Source organism: Alligator sinensis, unplaced genomic scaffold (assembly GCF_000455745.1).
Source record: "Alligator sinensis unplaced genomic scaffold, ASM45574v1 scaffold1308_1, whole genome shotgun sequence".
In the NCBI taxonomy this organism is placed as follows: Eukaryota; Metazoa; Chordata; order Crocodylia; family Alligatoridae; genus Alligator; species Alligator sinensis.
Window position 1 is genome coordinate 278,257 of NW_005842416.1, and position 22,887 is coordinate 301,143.

Consider the following 22,887-nt stretch of genomic DNA (forward strand, 5'->3'; position numbering starts at 1 on the left):
CCCCCCCCCCCCCCCAATGCTGCACATTTCTTGTTATGTCACATCTCCCTTCCCTGTCCATGTACTGCATGAGCCCCCGATGTGCCAAGTGAGTCCCCCCCCACCATACTGTATGAGTCCTGATGTGCACCGCAAGCCCCCATTGCTCTGATGTGTATATGTGCTGCAGCACGTAGCCCCCTTGTATGAGTGGATGCAAAATGCAGTGTCTAATCGTCATGTGGTTCTCTCTTGTACTTGGCAAGCAACTCCTGTTGCACCACACTGGTGTAGATGCCATGTGGAGTCCCCAGGTCTTCCTGAGCCCTCTAGCCACAACCTCCGTCAGCCACACAGGCCACCCCACCCTACCCCACTCCCAGGGAGGGGGACAAGCAGTGGAAGCTGGAGGAGGGAGGTGGTGGCCAAGGACTCTGACAGCAATAGCAAGAGAGCAAAGTGGGGAGCTGCATCTGGCCCAGGAACGCAGGGGCCACAGTTTAACCCCTGGGGGGCCACATGCTGCCCATAGGTCACCAGTTGGACAGCTGTGCTCTAGGTTACAAAATTGTTACATTTGGGGGCCCAGTCCTTTCCTCTGGGTCTAATGCAATTGCCAATAACAGGCCCTATTGTAGAGATTTTATTTTATAGGGTAAGTAAGCTGGTCAGTAAGAGCTACATTAAGACTATGCGTTTGTTATCCATGCATGTGTTGTATAGTGACTGAAAAACTGTTACTATTAACCCTGGGCCAGATCTGAGCTGATGATGACCTAGGAGTGACAAATTTTGTGCGCTGTGTAGTTTTCTGAGCCGTCTGTTTCAGTACATTGTTATGATTGTCTTTATCGACACGCATGCAGTTTTATACTTTATATAGAACTTATCTGATCCCCTCAGTGGAACAGAGCTGATGATATATGCTGAGACTTACATGGTCTGAAAAGTATGGGGAACGAGGAAAAGCACATAGAAAGTATATATTAAAAAAAAAGGACTAAATCAGCTGGGTTCTTTTGAGCAGTAGATACATATTTCAAAAGCTGTATGGCTGCTATTGCAACTGAACTTCAAGGAGCTTAAATAATGGTGTGCTGCATATGTTAGACTGCAGTCAGAAGCTATTTGGAATAATAACTATAGTGCATGAGAAATCCTCACGGTATACTAATCTTGCATCAAAGAGATTGTGCAATGTGAAATCTCCCAGCACTGCCAGTCACTTGAGGGATTTTTCTACCACATACTACTATAAGAGCTTCTTTTAATTTATCTTAAGTATCTTGTTGGAAGGGCCTAGTTTTAAAATAAGTTATGCCAAGTGCGTTAATGGTATGAAGGGGTATAGGCTGTAGCTGTGTTGGTCTAAGGACATAGGCAGACAAGATTCTTTGTGTAAATCTGATATCTTGTATTAGACCAATGCAAATAGTTGGAAAAATTCTTCTTAGATGGTATTAGCATGTTTGGCAACTACTGCAAAATATTTGAAAACTGTTTATTCAGGGTTTGGATAGACAATTGTTTACAGTATTAATGTTGAAGCAACTGCTTTATTTCATTACACAAACTTCAAATCTGTCCTTTGACAAGCTATTTGCTTAAGGCAACACGCTGCTAGAACCTGCAAATGCTGTCAAAATGTAACTTGTTTTGCCTGTTACTGTTGTGGGGAAGTGAGAGTAGAAGGCAGCAGAATTGTAAGCTCAATAGTTCAGTAGAAATTAGATATGTAAGAGATCTGTACATTTAGTAAAGAATTGGTAATGTGTCTTTGCAGATGCAAGGGTTTTTGACTGAGAAAATAAGAGATATCACTTTGGTAACTCAACCCCTCCCTCCGCCACCCCCACACACTTATTTTTCTTTGTGGTAGATGCAGATTATTTTATTGGTGCTATTCTTTTTCAGGAAAAGTAGTAATTAGTCCTATACTGAGGGATTTTATTTTAGCTCCTCCTTTCAAACAAAAAAAATTGGCAGTTGCTTTTTTGAACAAATGTACAAGATCGGTCTTCAGCAAACTAGTATTTTAGTGAAAAATAGAGAAGTAGAAAAGTGGAATACAGTGTATCAGAAAATACTGGAAAATGTAAAGCAGAGATTGAAGGAGGACTGATAGGAAATACAAGTCTTTAGCATTATATTACATTCATTGTGGGCTCACTTATGAACTCCTTATTTTGATGGAGTTTTGCATGAGTAAAAAGTAGTAGAACAAAACGGTTTTTAGCCTGATGGATTGCATGCACATTTCCTTAACAAAACAAAATCGAGAAAAAAGATTTTTATGTAAGGAAATCTGTTGTGGATACAGGAGATTGACTAATTCTCCTAAATCTCAATAAACCATTTTAAGTTGCCAGGACCTGCTTGCAGCTTCAGAGTTGGTAACTCTGAAGCAGTTTTAGGTTTTCTGATTACTCCATTCCTACCAATTTTACATTACTGTCATGCACAGGCTTGTGTCCCTTTCTCCACAATAGAACCATACTTGTTTTACTGTATTTACATTTCCTTTGTGCCAACTGAAAGGGAATTGGACAACTTCCAGTGTTGCCAACTCCAAATGTTAATGATAAGATCTTTAAAAAGTAATGGGTTTTGTTTTTTTCATTTGATTTTGAATATTTGAACCAATAGAGTTATTGCTTTCAAGCATTTTTTTTGTTATAATGAAAGGTAGGAACCATTTTTAATTCTGTGATTTTTGCATAAAGGATATTTAGTTTTTAGGGTAGAATAACCCAGGTTTCTCTACTATCTACCCACTGATCCAGAAAATCTTATAACTGCACAAATATTCAGGCAAGTTGGACTTGAAGTAGATTAATTAACTAAAAAGTTAAAGGAATGTATTTTAATGTGAGTTTCAAAGTATTTTGTATAGTAAAACTCAGGTTGTGCCAATAATAACTCAAGGTACTTTAAGCAGGTTCTTAGCAGTCGCTCTTACAATTTCCATTACAATCCACATTTAATTAGATGGGCCTTTTTTGATCAGATTGACATGCACATTGTTTAACTCTGGTCTTTCTTCTACTATACTGCTGTCAAATGATCTAGAGCAGGGGTGCTCAACCTCTGGCCCGTGGGCCAAATGTGGCCTGCAGAGCCATAGGTATCTGACCTGTGGGGCATCCATGGATTGCGAAATTTGTGGCAGGGAAGTGGTGGCAATAAATATGGCCACCCTCCCCCATTGCCAAATTCCCAAACTGCGACCCCATGTAGCAGGTTGGGGCCAAGTCATGCCCCGCTTCTCCCCTCCCGCAGCTGGATGAGGCTGGACTACGCCCCCTTCCCCCACAGTTCCCCTTTGGGGCTGGGCTGTGCCTTCTCACTTGCTGGCTCCCCCCCCGGCCCAGGTTGGAGCCAGGATGCCTCTTGCCCCTCCTCTGTGTGGCTGAATGCCGCCCTTCTGCAACCACCCTGTGCCAGATTTGGACCATCAGCTGTATCCAGCCCATGGATAGCCTGGGCACTGCCCATCTGGCCCACTGGACAAAAAAATGAGCACCAGTCATCTACAGATTGTTTGCAACTACCAAGGCTTTTGGGTCTATCTTTAGTTTGCATATCATATATTTTTTGTGCAAAAAAGTAACATTGTGTTCTTTATAGAGCCAGGGCAACAGTAAATAGCTTAAAGTCAGTTTTAGTTAAGCCTGGTATCCCCCACATGCCCACCCCTTCCTCCAAAGAGAAAAAAGAAAAAGTACCGTGGATCAGAGCTAAAGCTTCCTTCTCTATTTGAATATATTGATTTTCAGGGGGGATGGAAAGTTTGTAAGTGCCTATGATATATAAGCCTCTGGTCTGCAGTCTTGACCATCCTCTTATAAAAGAACTGCCAGTACCATCCTTGGAAGTATGTGGGAATAATTTAGTTTTGCATTTACGTATTATCATATTTTTTCAGAACCGGTGTTGCTTTAAATGCTTCCTTCAGTTTGTTAAACTCTTGTAAGGTTTGTGTCCTGTGTCCTTTGGATATATATGCATAATAGGAGTGTTTGTTTGGGCATCTGGGTTAAAACATCTCTACACAGTTCACCATTCCACCAGGCATGTTGGTGATGAGCTGCTTGTGCGCTTTGCTTTGTTCATTTCTCAAGCTTGCTGCTCTAATTGCACAGAATTTTTATTTAGCTTTCACTCAGCAACTCTAATCCTTCCCAGACGGCTCAGACCATTGGTCATGCTTTTCTATTGTTTCAGCAGATTGAAACATTATCTTCGTAAACTTAAGTATCTTCTCTTCCACCAGAAATTTCTTACGTATTCTGGTGAAACTTCTCAGATATTGAATACAACCTAAATGGCAGCCTGAGGAAAGTGTTCTGTGCTTTGTTATGGCTTAGGGCAGCTGCCAGAATGCTGCTGACACATTGGGCGTAGAAAAATATTTAGCATTAGTCAGCACTCTCAGAATTCTTTTCTTCAGAAGTGGTGGAAAATATCCTACTTATTTAGTTCCTTGGAGTCTCTACCTAAGTGATGGATCCATTCATTTTTTCTTTTGTGAGGACAGGTAAGCACACTCTGGATCTTCCGCTTGCTTTGTGATTCCCAGACCAATTAATCTAGCTCTTTTTTTAGTATCTGCTTTAGGCAAAAGAACTTTCTTATGGACATGAATTGTGGGTCAGTCTGTCTTTCAAGTATATTCTACATTTTGTTGAGCGTTCTGCTGTCCCTGGAAGGGTATCCACAAATCTTTTTTTTTTTCCTTAAATGTTTTGGTCTTCTGTCCCTCCAATGAGTATATTCTCTTGATGAGATTACAGGCCCAATATGATTTGTACTCCAATAAAGGTTACTTGTGCATCCCAGATGCTTTCATGTTGATAGTCCAGTCATCTGCTGTGATGCCGTCCATTGTTCCTGTGAAGAATTCAGAATTCTTCTGAGCTAGTGGAGTCATCGCCAGTGAGGTGTGGCCTCCTTGTCTGTGGTGTGCACGCTTTGCTGACACGTGCAAGCTTTTGTAGGCTGATGTAATCCATCACAGTTCTCGTAATTTGTTTTGTATCTAGACGTTTTCTTGACTTGTAGTGGTTACTATAGTACTGCAACCCTAAATGCTCCTTTCTTTTAGTGTCTGCTTTCCTCTGTTCTTTCTTCCTTCCTCTGTTCTTTCTCCTGTCCTGTCCTTTCCTCTGTTTGAGCTCTACTCACCTTTCTCTTGTGCCTATACTTTTGGATTGTTTGTGTCTGCAGTGTCAGACCATGCACTATCCTGTAGAAACCTTCATTTTGGACTTTATGACTTCCTTTTCTTGGCAATATTTAATTGTTTTGTGGACAGTTAATTCTATCTCTTCCAGTCATCCCTCTTGAGTGTTTTGTCTCAGATTTCAATTGGGTTTGGTCTCTCATGAGAATCTAGGTGCCCCCCCCCCCCCCATACAAAACAGTGTTTTCAGTTTAAATACCCATTTCTCTTTTTTTTTTTGTTTTACATGATGTACAGTATGCTTAATATTCTATAATACAGTTTCCTGGTTAGCCTGTCCTGCCTGAATCACCTGAGAACTATTAAATATATAAAACATTTCAGAACGTTATTTCCAGAAATAAAGTTTCTTTTTGTCATCCTTGCTGCTGTTGTTCCTTGCTTGCAGATGGGGTGAAATGCTGGTCAGACCTTTTTTCCATGTTGTCTTCCATATTTCCAGAAAATTTCAACCCTGGGGCCTCTAACTGCTCTGTTTTTCCATTCTGTGGATATAGATCTTTTTATTTCTAGAAACATATGTTCGGTAATTGCTCAGAGCCAAAAAGAGTGAGAGAGGTCTGCTTTGTTCAGCATGAGTTCTAACCATGCAGCTCGGCAAAACATGAGCTACTACCCAACACAATGAAGGGTTCAAGGTGGCCAGTGCCTCTTTAAGTTATAGTTCCCCACAGTCCAGAAAAGCATTTTAATACTTAGGCAGACAAGGTTCTTTGGGGGAATCTGATATATTTTATTAGACCAACTTAAATAGTTGGAAAAAAATTATTAAGCAAGCTTTTGGGTTCAAAAACCCTTCGTCAGGCTGAGGAAGTTTCAGCAGTTGGTGTGTGCTCCTCCTGGATGGAATGAAAAGTAAAGAAGCCAGAGGCCGGGCTGCTATGCACACAAGACAGACAGGCAGTCAGTGAAAATGTAGTTTCAGGAGTCAATGGGTGAGAGAGAGGCTGGGGAGGGGGAGAGAGAAGAGGGATGAATAGTGGAGAGGTACCTGTGGAGTCAGATGTGAGGCAGGTTATAATGTGTCATAAATCCAATGTCTATATTTTGTCCATGATTTTTAGTATCCAGGAGGTTGATGAAGTGGAGTTCATAGGCTTGTCTCTGGGAAGTGTTGTGTAAGTTTCCTTTGAGGATCAGGACTGAGAGATTGGAGAGAGAGCTGTTTTCTTGTGAGAATGTGCCCTCACAGGTAATTGGGAATTCCTGTCTCTGATAGATTTCCGGTGTGCGTTCATTCTGGTGCTCAGTTGTTGTTTGGTCTCTCCTGCGTATTTTCCATCAGGGCATTTGGTGCATTGAATGAGAGAGATTACATTTCTGGAGGTGCAGCCGTAAGATCTGGGAATGCTGATGGCTCTGTTGTGGGGTGTAGTAATTGTGATAAACTACAACCTACACCCCTTTTTAATACATATTTTCTTCAGGACAGATCAACTGAATCTAGAAGTGTTTGGAAATTTCAAAGACTATTTTGAGGTTTACAAAAACAATTACTCTACAAAGACAACTACTTTGTTTCTCAAGCAGCACTGTCCCAAATGTGTTGTAAAGAAACATGATTCATTTTGTTTAGCTGGATTACAGTGTTACTCAATAATAAAGTATAAGATCTCGGAAAAATTTAGACATTTCATATTACCACTCAACCATTTTATTAAATTCAAACCAGTCCCCTAAGTATATGGAACAAGGAGAAAACAACAGAAATTTTGAAAAACATCCGAACTACCTGCTATTGTTATGAGACTGCAGACATTATTTGTGTTTCTCCAAATTCTTGTAAGGCATATATTTGCAGTGTAAAGCTGCTATGGAAGTTTAGATTAAAAATATATACAAATATGGGGAAGCAAGCAGTTGAGTCTAATCAAACCACTTTCCCTGCTCCTTTATGCTATACCACTCTTCCCCTGAAAAAAGTCTAGTTGTACAGTGTCAGAGAGTAATTTGACATTTCACATGCTAGTGGTAGAATCATTTTCAGGGATGACATTTACAATGCCCTTCTATTGCAGCATTTTTTTCCCATTGAATATAATAGACCTTCCATCCTGCCTGCCCATGCTCTGTTTATATTTATGTATGTACAAGGTGGAGAATACTTCCTTGTTTCATGCAACTGTCGTACCAGGCCGAATGACTTAATTGTTGCATAACTGCATCCTACTCATTATAGTAGAGTTTGAATTTAATGTTTAACTTTTGGAGTTCAGCAGTAGAGTTTGAATTAATAAGATGCTGGTGCCCAGATATAAGTGAATGTTTTGTACCAGAAGTCTACATAATTCAGTACAGAACTCTTTGTAGGAAGCAGGGGAAGAAAAACAGCATAATAAGTTTTCCTTGTCAGTTTAACACATATGGATGTTCCTCTGAGACACTCATCTCTGGAAGACTTCATTCATCAGATGCTGTGTTGCTGTAGTTGTAAGCTGCTGCTTATAAAAGCTTATGCATTGCTGATTTAGCCTATAGGGTGCAAATCTCCCCTGCTTTCAGCAGCAAAACTGCCATGAGTTAGCGGTCTAAAGTTGTCATTTTAAGCTTTCTTTTTCATGTCTTGTTTTTTGTCTATGTCATATTTTATTCTAGAGTAGAGCATAGTCCATAATGTAATTAACGTAAGTAGTTTTACTTTTTCTGGAGTAGTCAAGGTTCAATACACAAAGAGGGCAAGGAAGACCATTATTTCTTAGCCAGTTTACCTTTAATGCCTTTGATTTAGACTTTGGCATCTAGCTCAAGTTAAGAGGAGGGACGGTAGATTTATTTTTACTCTCTTCAAGCTTCAGCATGTACAGTACCTGTGAGTTGGACACTAATTTTTGAAAGAGGGATCTGGCAGTAGTGTGTTTTTCTGCCTGGACTGGTTTTGCAAAGCTTCCTTACATTAAATAATTCTTATTATATTAGCACTGTATAATGGTTTTTGGGAATAAGGTTTGTATTTCAACCTTGCAGATTAAAGTGTTGTATTATAAAGCAAAATCTTGCGTTGGTGGATTTAGCTTACATTATGCTAAAATGTGCTATGTAGTATTTATGTTCTAAAGGGATATATTCTTAAAAACATTTTTCGACACATCAGGAAAAAGCTTAGTCTTAATTTAAAACCCGCATCATGAAACAAGTTTAAATAAGTTTTCTGGTGAGTGATGCTTTCTGTTGCACAAACATTTCAAGTAAATTTGTTTATTTTTTACATGGAAAAAGTTGTATATATTTATTTTAATTTTAAATCATTTAGAATGTACTCTGTTGCAGATTGTTCTTAGCCTGTCTCTGTATTCAGTGTAATGATAGAAGGTACAATCCAGAAGTTCTTGAGCATTTGTTGTCAGAATGATTTTTCTGAAAGAGGGGAGCAATGGTAGCATTCTCTGTATATTGATCCAGGCGAGAACAAACAGAAATTAGTCTCTGGTTATCACCCTTCTATTGGCTGCATAGATGGAACCTAAATAATTTCTTCTGACATTTTGGTAAGGCTGCAAAGCTGGTCAGGAGGTTGATGTAAGGAATCCACAAGTAGCTCCTTTGCTGCGGACTTGTGCACACCCTGTGCTGTGAACCGGTTAAACCCCTGGTAAAATCCATGCTGTCTTTTCTTCTAGAAAATCACTATCTTCTGATCAGCATAGGAGAAACGAATACACTGTGTAGCAACATACTTAGACTTATGATCCAGAGCTACCATGGGCAACAAGGAAACAAGAATATGGCCTTTGAAAAAGTCTGATGCATGCAGTGGCTAAGGTCATTGCCTGTGATCTTCCAAGGCACCACAACTACCCGGAAGCAGCACTGCAGCAAATGCTGTAGCAAGGAGGGATTCCCACCCCCTTCCCTCTGTCTCTAGCTACAGGATTTAGGAATGTTTCCTCTGTTCATTCTGAAGAAGAAGTTTGTCACTGTAGACAGTTGGAGTGATGTTTTTCAAGATGAAATGCTGGTCTGCTGACATGGACTCACTTGGTGGCCAGCACTCCCCCCTGTTGCCTTGCATCAAGCATCTATTTAGAGAGCATCTTTAGGGCCTCAGGTGCTTTAGCATCCAGCAGACAAATCTACTTCTTCACAAGGAATGCAGAATAGACCCTCACTCATCAGAGCTTCTCAAGAACTTCATTCTTAGGATTGGAAAACCTTGAGTTGGTAGTTGAAAACAACTATTTTCATATGTTGGGCCTCATTGAGGTCAGAGGAAGCTAGAAAAATATGTCATATAGAAGCATGTCATATAGAAACATGCCGTTTCCACATTTATTCACTGTTTTATCTTTGGAAATGTTGCAGAAACCATGCACCATGTTTGAATTGTTTTGTTGTTAGGTGTGCTTTGTATTTACAGAACAGTTCAACATGTAGATTTATATAATTTTGTTCCCATTTGGTCCATGTCTGATTTCCACAGTACAGGTGGCCCTGAATGTTTATGCAAATCCTAAAGGGGAATGTTGGAAAGATTTTGGATCACATGTACTGTACATGTAACCTAGCTAGGGTCCCTTTTTCCTTTCCCACTGCACTGGAGGGGCCCAGTTACAGTGGGGGCAAGTAACCACAACAGACTGTCTTTGCAGCACACCTAAGTGTTCCTTGGTGGTTGATTATGGAGCAGCAGCGGAATCCCTCCTCCTTCATTGCCTCTTCTTTTCCCCCTTCATATCCTTCCAACTTGTATCTTTCACATCTTGCTTTCATCCCCTTCATTACCTGTAGTCCTGGGTTTATTAGGGGCTTGAGTTATTTTTTCTCTAGGACAAAAGCCAAACTCCCTCTCTCCTCCCTCCCAAACCTGAATTGACTTAACTTTTCACTGAATCAAATGGCTACCTAGGTCATTTCCTATTCTGGGTCAAAAAAGTTGGAAACATTTAACTTGGACTCAAAGCAGTAAAAGGCTGAAATGGAACCTCTTTGAATGTTTTCAAGACGCTTCGAGTTTTTTGTTCCAATACCCATACATCTCATCTGGTCAATAGCTGAGCCTACTAGTTATGCTCACTCAGCACTGTGTTTTGTTTTCCCACTAAACATATTGGGCCCCTTTATGAATAACCTACTGCAGCCTAGCTAATATAGTGGGGGAGAGGGTTAGCTCAGAGTCTAAAGGCTCATGGTTTCGCAACTAGTGGTTCCAGGTTCCTGCTGCTGAGCCTTTACAGATACAGCATTGCAAATTTGTTTCTCTGATCCTGCTTCAGAACAAATTTGAGTTTGGACATTGATCCAAAAATATTTCAAGTGGCTGGCAATTTCCATGCCCTTAAATAAAGTATCACTCAAGCAAAGTCCTAGAGTTTGAAAATTAAGTCCTTTTGGTCAAAGGGTCTGAATTACTCCAGCAGGCACCAGTCTTGGGTATCGGTATGGATTGTTACAGAGAGGTTTGTTACAGAGGTGGCAGCAGGGTGATGGATCTAGATGTGAAGTCCTTTTACTTTATTCTTTAGAGGTATCCAGTGCTGTCAATCCACAGCACAAGGAAATTGGAGAAGGAAGAGGTGGCTAAGTACTGTGGTCAGGACTGGGAGCATGGCTAGTAGTATAGACCTTGGAAATGTAGTGATAATTTGCCAACCAGTGTACTTCCCTTTGGCATCGCTCCCCACAGGCAGATGGAAGATATTAGAGCTGCCTTCCTTTTTCCCTGCTGGGATGAGATGGTGTAGCTGAGGTGACAGTAACAGAGCTATCCATTCCCTGCTGAGCTTGGTGAACTACTCGGTGAGACAGACTGGATGGAGAGAGCGGGGCGTGAAGCAGGAACAGGCCTTTCCTTTAGCCTCAAGGCCTTCTGTTATTCCTCAGTTTTAGGAACTTTCTGCCTAACTGGCATTGTGGCACAAATGCCTCAAGTGGGAAGGAGAAACAGAGGAAATATTGTCCATTGAAAGTCAAATGAAGCTCGGAGACACAGCTGGGAATTAGACAAATGCATTACTGTGCCCAACTGTTAGTCAGAAAACTGAGATAAAGGTTGGTATTTTCCTCAGAACTGTACACTCCTAGGCAGGTCTGGCTGATCTGTCTGCTACTGGGGATACAGATAAAAGGTGGCAAGAACCTTTTGCTGCTGCTGCCCATGACTGTCAAGTCTGGTTTTACTATTAGATCTGTGGTCTATTACTTAAAGAAAAAAAAAGGAAACTGTAGGTAATCACAGATCATTTTTCTTATTTTCTGGTGGCTCACAATCTAGTAGTTTGTTTTAATTCATTAGTATGCAACTGACCCTGAACACTGTTGTACTGTTCAAGTAAACACTGTTTAGTCTGATGCATTTGTAGGCTGAATCTTATCAAATGTAGAGCTTGTTCAAGATAAACAGAATAATTTTGATGGCTACAAGCATTTAATATTATGCTACTTGATTTATTTAAGAAAATGAGCAGCAGTTGCAGAAAAGCTTACATTAGTATTGTGGATATGTTACCAATAAATAATTAATTTCCTCTGTCATATAGTTGGGATCTTGTTTATACTTGTAATTATCAGATGAAAACCATTAACTTGGAGCAGATTTGGCTATAAGTTTCTACTAGAAACATTGCAACTTAGAAATTAGTACTGTCAACATTTAAGTATAATTATGCTGTATAATTAATTTTAATGTTGCTGGGAGTGACTTCAACCTCATCTCTGCAAGGAGTACTTTATCAGTTTAGGGCTGAAATCTGGCTTTAAAAAAAATGATTTGCTGAAGATGTCTTAAATTTTTAAATATTTGAAATTTCAAAGTTGATCCACCCGTGTTCTTAAGGATCTTACTCAAGAAGTATGTTAGCCCTGGTTGCTACTGTGCTACGCCTAATTCCAGGCACAATCTTGGTAACATCAACTGTATTGTCACATATTCAGATAGATAAACAAAAGGCAGTTATTGGCTTCTGCAACTCTAGCTAAAGAAGGGCCAAATTGTGCTTTGTGTATTCAAGTAATGAATCCCTTTGATTTACTTGAAGATTGCTCAAGTGATTAAAGGAGATGGGATGTGTTTATAAAATCCTCTTCTGAAGTTTTGAGTGACTTGTTTTTTTTCTAAATATTCATAAACATTCAATATTTCACCTGTAATTTTAATTACTCAATTTTTATTCGTCTTTAGAAAAAAAGATGATGAATGGCAGTAGCCCAGCACCCATAATGAATAAACCTATAGTAATGAATCAATGTGCCCGAGCAGAAGTGGGAGAAAAAAACATTTGGTAAGAAACCTATCTTTTATTTTTAATTTTCCAAGAAGTTAATGAAATATAACAATGAGAGAGAATTAAAAAAAAAATTAACCTTGATTCTATCCTTTTTCTTCAGGTTCTAGCAGTAGAACATGAAAAGCGGGGAGAAGTTTTTGGTTTTGTTCTTTTATTTTACAGTAGCTGACCTTAGCACTAGATGGTTTGGAGATTTGGCAATGGGAAATAGTAGGTAATATTTTGGTCCCACTGAAATTAACAGTAAAACTATTGACTTCAACAGCTCCATAATTTAATTCATGGAGTTTTTTAGTTTTGTCATTGACTATAAATCCTATCTACACTATGGATGATGGATCACTGAGCAACTGCCCAGGTGACGGGAATTCTATGGAAGAAGTAGTTTGTGGTCTTCCTCTAATGTCAGATGGTAAGAAAGAGGAAATAAAATAATTAAAGTCAACATTTTCCTAGAATTCCCATTGGTAACTGCTATTCTATATATAGGGGAAATTATGATACTCTTAGATAAATATTAGCAAATACTAGTGTTTGAAGGATGACTAAGATTGCTGGCAAAGTCTCAGTGGGATTTAATGCGTGATCTACACCAGTGGTTCTCAACCTTTTTTTTTACCAGGACCCACTTGTAAACACCAGTGGCCAGTCCCAACCCAGTGCCCCTCACTTCTAACCTGCTGCTGCCCACCCCCAGATCCCCAGTGTGTGGGGTAGGGGTGGGTGTGTGGGGCATGGGGCAGGTCCCAAGCAGCCCCTTGAAGGCTGGAACTCTGGCAGGCTGCAAGGGAAAACCACAGTTTCCTACGTTTTCCTCCTTTAATGGAGATTCCATTTTTAAAGTTTGTTCATGACCCTTTCATATATTCTTGCAACCCAGTTTTGGGTCATGACCCACAGGTTGAGAAATGCTGATTTATACAATTATGCCTCTTACCATGCCTCGTGTGCATGGTAGGAAGTGCAGTTGTGGGGTTGAACATTAGATCTCATCTTGCCTTATTGCTGTTGCAGGGGGAACCTGATCCCAGGCTCCCCATACCCCAGCAAGAAGTGAGTTCCCATGGCTGGGAGTCTTCTCAGCTAAAGGGCTCCAAGCTGTGGGGGCACCTCATGCACCCCCAAGGCTGGGAGATGTAGCTGCCATGATCTCCCAGCCCTGGGGGTTTCATGCATCCCTGATGCTGGAGAATAGTGGCTGCAGTGATCTCCTAGACCCAGGAGTTTCACGCAGCCTGGAGGCTTAGGATTAGTGGTTGCAGTGATATCCCAGGCTGGGAGTTTCACGCAGCCGTGAGACGGAGGGGAAAGGGGGGGGCGGGTAACAGGTGCAGTGATCTCCCAGCCCCGGGAGGTTCATGCAGCCCTGAGGCTAGGGAATCACAGCTGCAGTCCGTGGCTGCCGGGACCCAGATGTTTCCTGGCACCAGGAAACATGCTGCCAGGGACCCAGCATCTGCATCTGTGGGACTCTGGGTCTTGGCAGCTGTGGGGTGCTGCTGGGACCCAGAGTCTGCAGCTGCTGGGGCCGAGAGTCTCCAGCAGTTGCAGGACTCCCAGCCCTAGCTGGGCAAGGTGCACCCCTGTGGCAGTGAGTCCTGTTATATGACAGGGCCCCAGCTGTAGGGGAGACCATGCTATATGTGCAAATTAAAGCTCGATAGCAACCAGCTGTAAAGTTAATATACATTTTTGAGGTCTAACTTTATAGCTGGTTGGACCTCTTTATCATGTCTCAGCCTTTTGAAGGCTCAGATCAAGTGCAAGTACTTTGCATGTATAGCTGGTCTCTAGGTAATTACACAGTTAACCAGTTAATTGCAGGATACCTGTAATGTGTAGAGCGGGGTGGGCAATTATTTTGAGCAGAGGGCCGTTTACTGAGTTTTGGCAAGCCATCTAGGGCCACATGACAGACAGCCAGGGGCAGATAAATATTAATTTTCTAAATTTTTTTAGGGGCCCCATGGGCTGGAAAAAATGGCCTGGTGGGCCACATCTGGCCCGCAGGCTACATTTTGCCCACCCCTGGTGTAGAGGAGGCTTCAATCTACAAACCTGTCACTGAACCTGAAGTCCTTTTTATTATCCCTTTTCATATTTTCATCGAAGGAGATAGGTACTGAATAAATACTGAGATGGTTCCAGTTCTGTTGGAAGACAATGAGAAACTTTTTGTTGACTTCCCTTTTCTGTGGACAGAATTTCTCTGGCTGTTGTACTCCTCTTTTAGTTAGGATATGCTGATGCTGCTCTTTCATCATGAAGAGAAACAACCAAATGAATTAATGCCAAGAACATATAACCAGACTGCCAAAGAAGCCAGAAGGATAAATTGCATTCATTCTGTACTTACAGAAGTGTGGTTTTTCATTTTTATATGACTGAGGCAAAGAAGAAGTAATAGTGAATTAATGTTGTTATACCCTTTCTAAAGAAACCAGTGCTGACTATTCCTTTGTGTTTCAATAAAACAGATATGGGAGTCTTTATGTATGATCCATTTAGCAGTTAGGAGTAAAGTGTACAATGTATTTTCCACCTTTTTCCTATCCTCATACTTGGAATGCCCCCCAAAACAAGTGAAAATTTCTGATTGTATTAGGCCAAGCTCACCCCTCCCTTCCAAAAGTTTGATATAAGGCTGTTAACAGCTGACTGGTTTGGATTGTTTTATTGTTTTATCATGAGATTGTTACTTGACAACAGTTTAAATATGCTTTTTCTCTTCCATGATTTTCCAATTTCTCCTTTGTATTGCAGAACTATATTGGATGAGGTAAAGGAATAGAATCTTTACCATCAGGCATTAAAGGCTGTATTAACTTTTTGCTGTTGATTTGTTATAAACCTATAATTCATTGTGGGTTTGTGCGGAAAATAATGGCCGTTATCAGTCAGTTTGTGTTCCTTTTCTTTATAATAGATGCTGTTTTTGTTATATTCCTATACATGATTTCATCAGTATGTGTTTAGTTATTCTGCTGTAGTTAACATTTTTCATTCTGTGCCCTTTTTCCATCAAATCAAAGATTTGGAATGGGAACAAGTTGTTTCCCCAGGGGATGGAGCACTATTTCTATATCTTTAGATTTTTGGTTGTAAATAGGAAACTTATTTATCTGGAAATCAAAAGAATCCTTCCTTTTTGAAGTGGTAAAAATACGTCAGGAAATAAATCTTTTTTTGTCTTTTTTTGTTTTTTCAAAACTCTTTTTTTTTATTGGTGCAAGTACACCAATCAAGCTGCAAAATTGGTGCAACTTTTTTTGTAATTGTTTGCCCTCATTTATACCGGCTGCTACTGGATATTTAAGTGGTAGGATACACACTTTGGAAATGTTTAACTAGGATGAAAATTAAAATGACTTCTATTTTTAAATTAGATTCTTGCTTTTGGAAACTCAGCGGGCTGTATGTTACAGCTTGTGGGAGTGCTAATTAGGAAAAATGATATCTTGACTGACCTGTCTGGGCACCAAAATGCCTGCTAATGAAGGCTGGATGAATGAACAATGCCAGTGGTGAACAACATGCTGATTTTAATTCCTGCATGGGCAGTGAATAATGTATTCCAGGTTTGTATAACTTCTGGGCTGCGTGCCTGGCAGGCTGCATCAGTATTACCAGTACTAGCCATAACCTCTCCTCCACCCCATCCTACCTCAGTCCACTCCACTGTGTGAGCCATGGCCCCTTCCCCCATTTTTCCTGCCCCAGGTGCACCACCCTGACCCCCACCCTCAGCTCCCTGGTTGCAGGGTCTCTTGCTGCACCATGCTATGTGCATGCTCCAGGCAACCAACGGCTCCAGCACTACCCCAGGGGCAGGAGTGAGAGCTGGACGAGGGACGGGGAGCCTGGAGACTCTGGCTGCTGCTGCATGTATAGTAAGAGAAGGGTTGACAGCTGGATGGGAATATGGGAGGCCACAGGTGGGCACAGGAGCCTCTTGTGGCTGCATGTAGCCTTTAGGCTGCCAGTTGGATGGCTCTTCTTTCATTTTGAAGATTCAGGCATCAGCATAAACTCAAGATCTACTGCTGTGTCTTTCAGTCTAACCCTGTCCAGAACTGTCCTCAAATTAAATACATTAGCACCAAATAGGGAAAATGTCTCCTTACTTCAGACTTTGCTTGTGCTTGAAAGTTGCATTGGTTTTCTTGAGTTGTTTTAAAAATGATTTACTTCAATTTGTCAGCCACATTTTAAATCAGTTTGCAGTGTGTTTGTATCTTCTTAGCTTAGATGTCTCTGTGGGCTAAATACTGTGTACAGCATTAACTTTGCAAAACGATAGAAAACTTGAGGAGGGGAGTTTTGAGCCCAGCCTATCTGCTGTACCAAGCTGCTTCTGCAGTAAAGTTGAATCTTGTCTCTGCTTCTTCCTTCTGCTGCCAATGGAATGGACTGGGGCTGTAACTGAGGAAAACCAGGTAGGGCCACTTCTACTGCATAAAGTATTGCATGGAATCCTTCATGGCCTGGAAAATGGCTAGGTACAGACATTCAAAAAGCCTGAAGAGGAATCAATCTAAGTTACGCAGTTTTCTGTAAGCAGTGTAGTTTAGATCAGTAGTGAACAGAACACGCATCTGCCCTTTGCCTGGGGGTAGGGGGAGAGGGAGAAAGGGGGAGCAAGGGGCAGGGCAAATCTTATACTTGTCATTTTAAAACCATTTTCAGCCATTTTTAAACTAGTCTGTGTCAAACTTCTCCTCTGGGTATAGACCAGTTTTGTGTGCTAAACTTCTGTTCTGTTACAAGTATAGACTAGTTTCTGATCACTTGTACTGATAAAAGTAGAATGTCTGTACCTGGCCATGGGTCCAATGTGGGTCCTGTTATTAAGAACATTGAGACAGGCACAGCTTCCTAATTGCTGTTTTCTCACTTGCTTTCATCTTACTTGCTATCTCTTGTCTGAGCACCCTACTCTAGTCCTCATGATGTCTTTTATTATCCAGTAAGATGAACCATTTTCAAAGCCTTTCAATTCCTATAGGATCTGATTGCCTCCCCATCTCTATGATGTAGTTGGCCATGTCCTATTTTCCTGTATCTCTACCTGGAATCTATACTCTCTCCCCACTTTCAGGACACTACCTTTTTCCTAAATACACGTGCACTTTCATCATAACCTCTCAATATTTCAGTATATGTCCATGCCAATTTTTATTTGTTAACATATTTAGGTACTTATATGGTAGAGCTGTGAAGCTCTACTTATTTCAAGCTACTAGAGAATTGCAAGTCAGAGGAAAAAATGCAAGGAATTAACAAAAAAAAAAAAAGCCCCTCCAAAAAGTTTCATAGTTTCATAGTTTCAGGGTCGGAAGGGACCTAATAGATCTTCTAGCCCGACCCCCCGCCAGGGCGGGAGAACAACCCAAAAACACAAACAAAACCACTCACCCTAAAAACAAAAACGGGACTCAAATGAGTCCAGCCAGGTAAGTATCCAGCCTCTTCTTAAAGATCCCCAGGGTAGGGGCCAGCACCACCTGTCGAATATGATCCATCCACCACCACCCTCTGAGTGCGACCCTTCAGCCAATCTGCAATCCATCTGACCGTGTAGGCATCTATGCCACAGTCGCCTAGTTTACTAATTAGGATGGGGTGAGAGACGGTGTCAAAGGCCTTGCTGAAGTCCAGAAAGTGGGTGGCTCCTCATGTTTGGCCTGTTCTTCTGATGCAGTACTATAAAGTTGGTCCTGGGTCAGAATTATTTTACCTTGCATCTGGCTAGAAGCAATTCAGGTGCCTGTCATTTCCATCAGTATTACATTTAATCACAAAGCTGGTGCTAGAAAGCTGAACCCAAACCCAAACCTGGCACCAGTGAAACACTGGTTTCAAGTATAACCTAAAGGTAAAAAAACAGCTTTCCTGTTTAATGTTTTGGTGGACATCCAAACAGTTCACTTGCTTGGCTTTATGTTGGAGGCAGACTGTAAATGATTTTCTAACTCCTAAAAATCATAGACTACTAGAGGCTGCCATTATGAAAAAATAGCAAGTGCAAGTTGCAAAGGAACTTTAGTTGCAAAATATATTTAGTAATATTTCATTTTATACAAGCCCTCTATTAAATTAAAAGGCTTAATTCCGTGTTGTTGTTTTCCTTGTTTGGTCATTTACATAAATGCAAAGTAGGTATTAAAAAGTACCATCCTGTTTTAGTAGTGTTCTACATGTACTTAATTTGGTGTAAATGCAGAGCTTGGTATTTCATACTGCTTTAATAGTGTCTATATATTTTCTCTCTGCTTATTGTACCAGTATTCCTGATTATACAAAGACCTTTGTAACACTAGCAGTTTCTTAGATGTGACCTCTAACTATTTGATTACTAAATGGCAAGAGCAGTAATATTCATACATGAATAAAATCAAGTTGTATTTAACAACAGAGAGGCTGAAAATCAAAGCTGCTGCTATTTATGTTTCCTGAAAAGTTACCATTCATTATCTAAAGTATCATGGAATGGAGTTTAAGGAATTAAGATTCAAGAGCCTCAAAGGTTTAGAGGCAACTGATCTGGCTGATTCTGTTTCTTAATTTTGGAAAAAATACCTCCCTTTTCTATTGTGCCTTCTTTGCAAGTGGGTGTTATGTCAATTAACCTGTACTTACTGCGAAGCTTGTGAGTTGACATGTGATGCCTGGGGCCTGATGGGTTATACAGCTTGCAGGTAATGTAGCCCCTCCCCTCGACTCGCCTGCCGTGACTTTGCTGTTAACTATCAAGAGAGGGGTTCAGTGAAAATCTTCCCAGAGGGGCTTCCCGACAACGGCTATACTCACAGTTGTTTTGGCGTGATGTTCCATGGGGCTCTGCCTCCCCTACACCCCATCCACTCACCAACCAGTTACATGATGGTCCGACGTTGGCCTTGGTCTGGCGGGGCTTGCCCATGGTCTGCTTCGGGACAAGGGAAGAGCACTTGGCTGAATGTCTCAGCCGGCTCGTGTACCTCAGGTCTTGACGCCCAGACCCTTTCTCCCTATCCCTGGGACTTTCCTCCTTTCCTCATTTAGCTTTCCTTCCGTAGTCTTCAAAAGAAATATTCTTCTGGAGAGGAGTGGGGTGTGGAGCCGCCTTCTCCTCCCCAGCTGTCTACAGGGGGCTCAAAACCCCTCCTCTGCTCTGCCTCTTCCAGAGGGGGTGCCCGCCTCTCCAGGTCAGGCTCCTGCAGGGAGCTGCAGTGCTTCCCCTGCTCTGTCTCCGGCTGGGGCTCAAAGTTTTCCCCTGCGCCACTTGCCTGTGCTGCGCCGGTTGGGCTGTGCCCTTCCCCGGTGGGAGCCTCAGCATGCTGGGCATGCTGCCTGCCAACTCTCTCCCTCTCTGGCTCCCCCTCCTCCCCGCAGGTTCCGTTGGGGCTTTTAAACTTCCTCGCGGTGGCCATGCCGGCCGTCGCAATTGGTCCAGCTGTTCCCTGCATGGGGAACAGCTGTTTAAACAGCTGGCGTAACACTGGCTTGCGTGACCGCAGCTGCAGCTTCTGCTGCAGTCCCGGCTCCTAAGCTGCCGGACTGGCCAGAGGTACGTTCCCCCCTCGGGGGGTCGGTTTCTGGGTTTTGGGCCCCCCGGTGTTTACCCTCACCTGCTTTAGAGCCTATGGGGGTGTGTCGCCGCTACATGACATGACTTTGATTTTAGAAGAAATACATAGAGAATTGGAGATTTTCAGTTGCTGGCATGATGTAATGTACTTTCTCCTTGCTTTTGACCTCTGTCTTTAAGTATAGTGCATGCCTAACTGAAAGCTGTCAGTGTTCTTCGGCCCCCCTCCCCGGTTGTGTTGGATCACACTGACTGCATCTTCCTCCCACTTTCCTGCCATGCCTTGATGGGAAATTGCTATCTGGGAGGATAGCTGTTTCTTGGCTTATAAGTCAAGCTGATCTTCCACATGGCTCTACCTCCCCTGTACCCTGCCCCTTTCCTCTCGGGTTGATGGCCACTTCTCAACCTCTTCCAAGTCTTGAACTTCTAGTGTGTAGATTTCCTCTTAAGCTGGTCCAATCTCTACATGACTACAATAGTCCGATTAACCAAGGACCAGTTCAGGTAACTCATTCAGATTTCTTCCTGACCTGACCCCACACCTTTTTGCCCTGATTTCTTTGATTATCCCCTGTGGGCTGGGTATATCATTAGGCATAATTGTAAAGCAAGGCTTCAGGGAGTTGCCCTTTTCTTAGCTTTTCCTTTGCATCTCAGATATAAATGTTCTTGTAGTCTATAAAAACATGATGGAGTCTACAGGTGCCAGTTTTATTCCCTTGACTGCTGGTATTATGAAATGATGCTCTGAATTTTGTGTTAGGTAGAGAATATGTTCACAATCATATTACAAGACTTTTTGATTTAGAATCTGATCTCTGTAGTCATTCAAGCTCAAGCTAGCTGCTTGTTTTTTAACTATTTTTTAATAAGACCTGCTGCAGAAGAAGAAAATATGAGACACTTAGATATGTGAGAGAATAATAGAAAAATATCATTGCGTGGTTTTTGCTTGTAAGATTTGGCTTTTATTTTTAGGGACAAGTCCCTTCAGAGATTACTGTATTTTTCTGTGCTCAGGGAAAGGTTGTTGTTCAACTAATAGTTTTAAATAATGTACATAAAAATTTGGTTGCTTTAGTCTTTCTTATGATCTATGACAAATTAAATATCCATTGCATCAAAGGTTTGAATTACAATAATATTGTAAAACAGCATCTTCCATGACAAATAGACAAGATAATGTTTCAGTGATGCTGTAGCCATGATGGTCCAGGAATTGTCAAAGTCAGACCTGATGTAGATTATCACGTACGTGAAAGTTTGTCTAAATTTATCTCAACTATGCAGTTGGTCCAGCTCAGGATATCACCATAAGAAATCCTTGCCTCTTGCAGAAACAGATGAGAGAAATTCTTGTAAACTTGAGTCAAGTTTTAATTTCAGTGATCTTGGTTGCATCACTGATATTCAAGCCTTTGTCAGCAAAATGAGAAACAAGATCAGCCTGGACATTGAATTCAGATTTTGCATAAATTAGCTATAAAATCAACCCTATGTTAAAAAGGAGTATCCAGTTATATTAGGGTGATATCTTAGTACCTCATGCAAAGGATTCACCTGAATTGACATGTCTCTACATGCAATTTGTAATTGCTCTACATGCTAATGGCCTTATTTTCCAATGTAAAAAAGTATCTTTTCTGTGCCAAATGGCCACCCTAAGTACTATATTTCATCACAACCATTTCTTCTAAAGGCGGAAATACTAGGAAAAGGGCTCAAGGAGGTAAGGGCTGGGGGGAATTAATCACTCAGAGAGCACGAAGTTACTTGAAGAAAGTAACTAGGAAGTTTTCTTGCATGTTTCACAGGAATAGGTTTCATGTTTAGCAGGAAAGTAAGAAGGTGGTATGGAAACTTTACATGGGGAAACTGGCTGCATTCCTAGAAATTCGGGGATGTATGATTTTGGAGTCAGTTGCTATGCGATACTCCTCTGGCTTCAACTCTCCTACAGGCTTGGATCCTGCAGGAACTGCATTGCCTTTGGGTCTTTCCCACATTGGGCAGATAGGAACTTGGAACTCTACCAGGTCCAAAAGGAAGAATGCTGAGCACAGCATTTTCCTTGTAGCTCATCCTCAAACATGTTTCATCTAAGTGTTCAAATATTCCTGAAATTATGGTGATAATAGAAATGTTTGCTATTGTCCTTAAACTACATGAAGAATATAGCAAGTTACATGAAGGATCAAAAGAGTCTGCTAAGCCATGTTTTCTTCACACAAAATTACTTGTACGTACTTGCAACTTATGCCACTAAGCCTTATCTTAAATTAAGAAATAGAAGTCAAGTCTTTTAACCCTCAAAGAGGTTTTGCTCTGACATATTTGAGACCATGAGTAGTAGAACAGCTTGGTGACTTTGAGCCTAGAGTTCCTGCAAATGGGGTTTATATAGCAAACACATACAGTACATTCTCTAGCTTGAACTTTAAATACACAGACATAAATATTATGCTGTAGTTTTGTTTTTTTATATTATTTGTTAGTTAACTTCTTGAGCTCCCCTTAAAGCAGGGAGGGCATTTTTGGGTGGAGGGCCACTTACCCAGTTTTGGCAGGCTGTCGAGGGCCGCATGGGTAGCCCCACCCTTTGACAGGTGCCTCGCCCCCTGGTCACCATCTTGGGACCAATATCCCAATGCCTTGGGAGCAATGTCCTAGGGCCAGCACCAGTGGGGCCCAAAGCGGGGCACAGGCTGGCAGGGATCGGCACGGAGAGTGGGGAGCTGGCCTGGCTCCATAGAGCCCCTGGCAGTGGGACCCTGTGCTCCTGCCACCCTGCTCTGGGCCCTGCCGGCACTGGCCCTGGGACACCCGTGTGGGCCCCGTGCTCCCGCTGGCTCCCCGCCCACAAACTTCCAGTG

General features: G+C 41.6%; 1 protein-coding gene across 5 annotated transcripts in view; it reads left to right on the plus strand.

Annotated features, from left to right (window-relative positions):
- Nucleotides 1-22,887, plus strand: part of ARHGEF3 (Rho guanine nucleotide exchange factor 3) — a 298,913-nt gene that overhangs the window by 6,568 nt on the left and 269,458 nt on the right. For 2 of the 5 annotated variants that reach the window (XM_006030057.3, XM_025211597.1), the window contains exons 1-2: nucleotides 12,384-12,435; nucleotides 12,542-12,853. Coding sequence is in view for 3 of the 5 variants with exons in the window: in XM_006030056.2 (XP_006030118.1) it covers nucleotides 4,483-4,516; nucleotides 12,336-12,435 (134 nt within the window). In the remaining 2 variants the exon portion in view is untranslated. Of the gene's footprint in view, nucleotides 1-4,469; nucleotides 4,517-12,335; nucleotides 12,436-12,541; nucleotides 12,854-22,887 lie in introns of those variants that run through there. The other 3 variants (XM_006030056.2, XM_025211595.1, XM_025211596.1) reach the window with 3 other exon arrangements.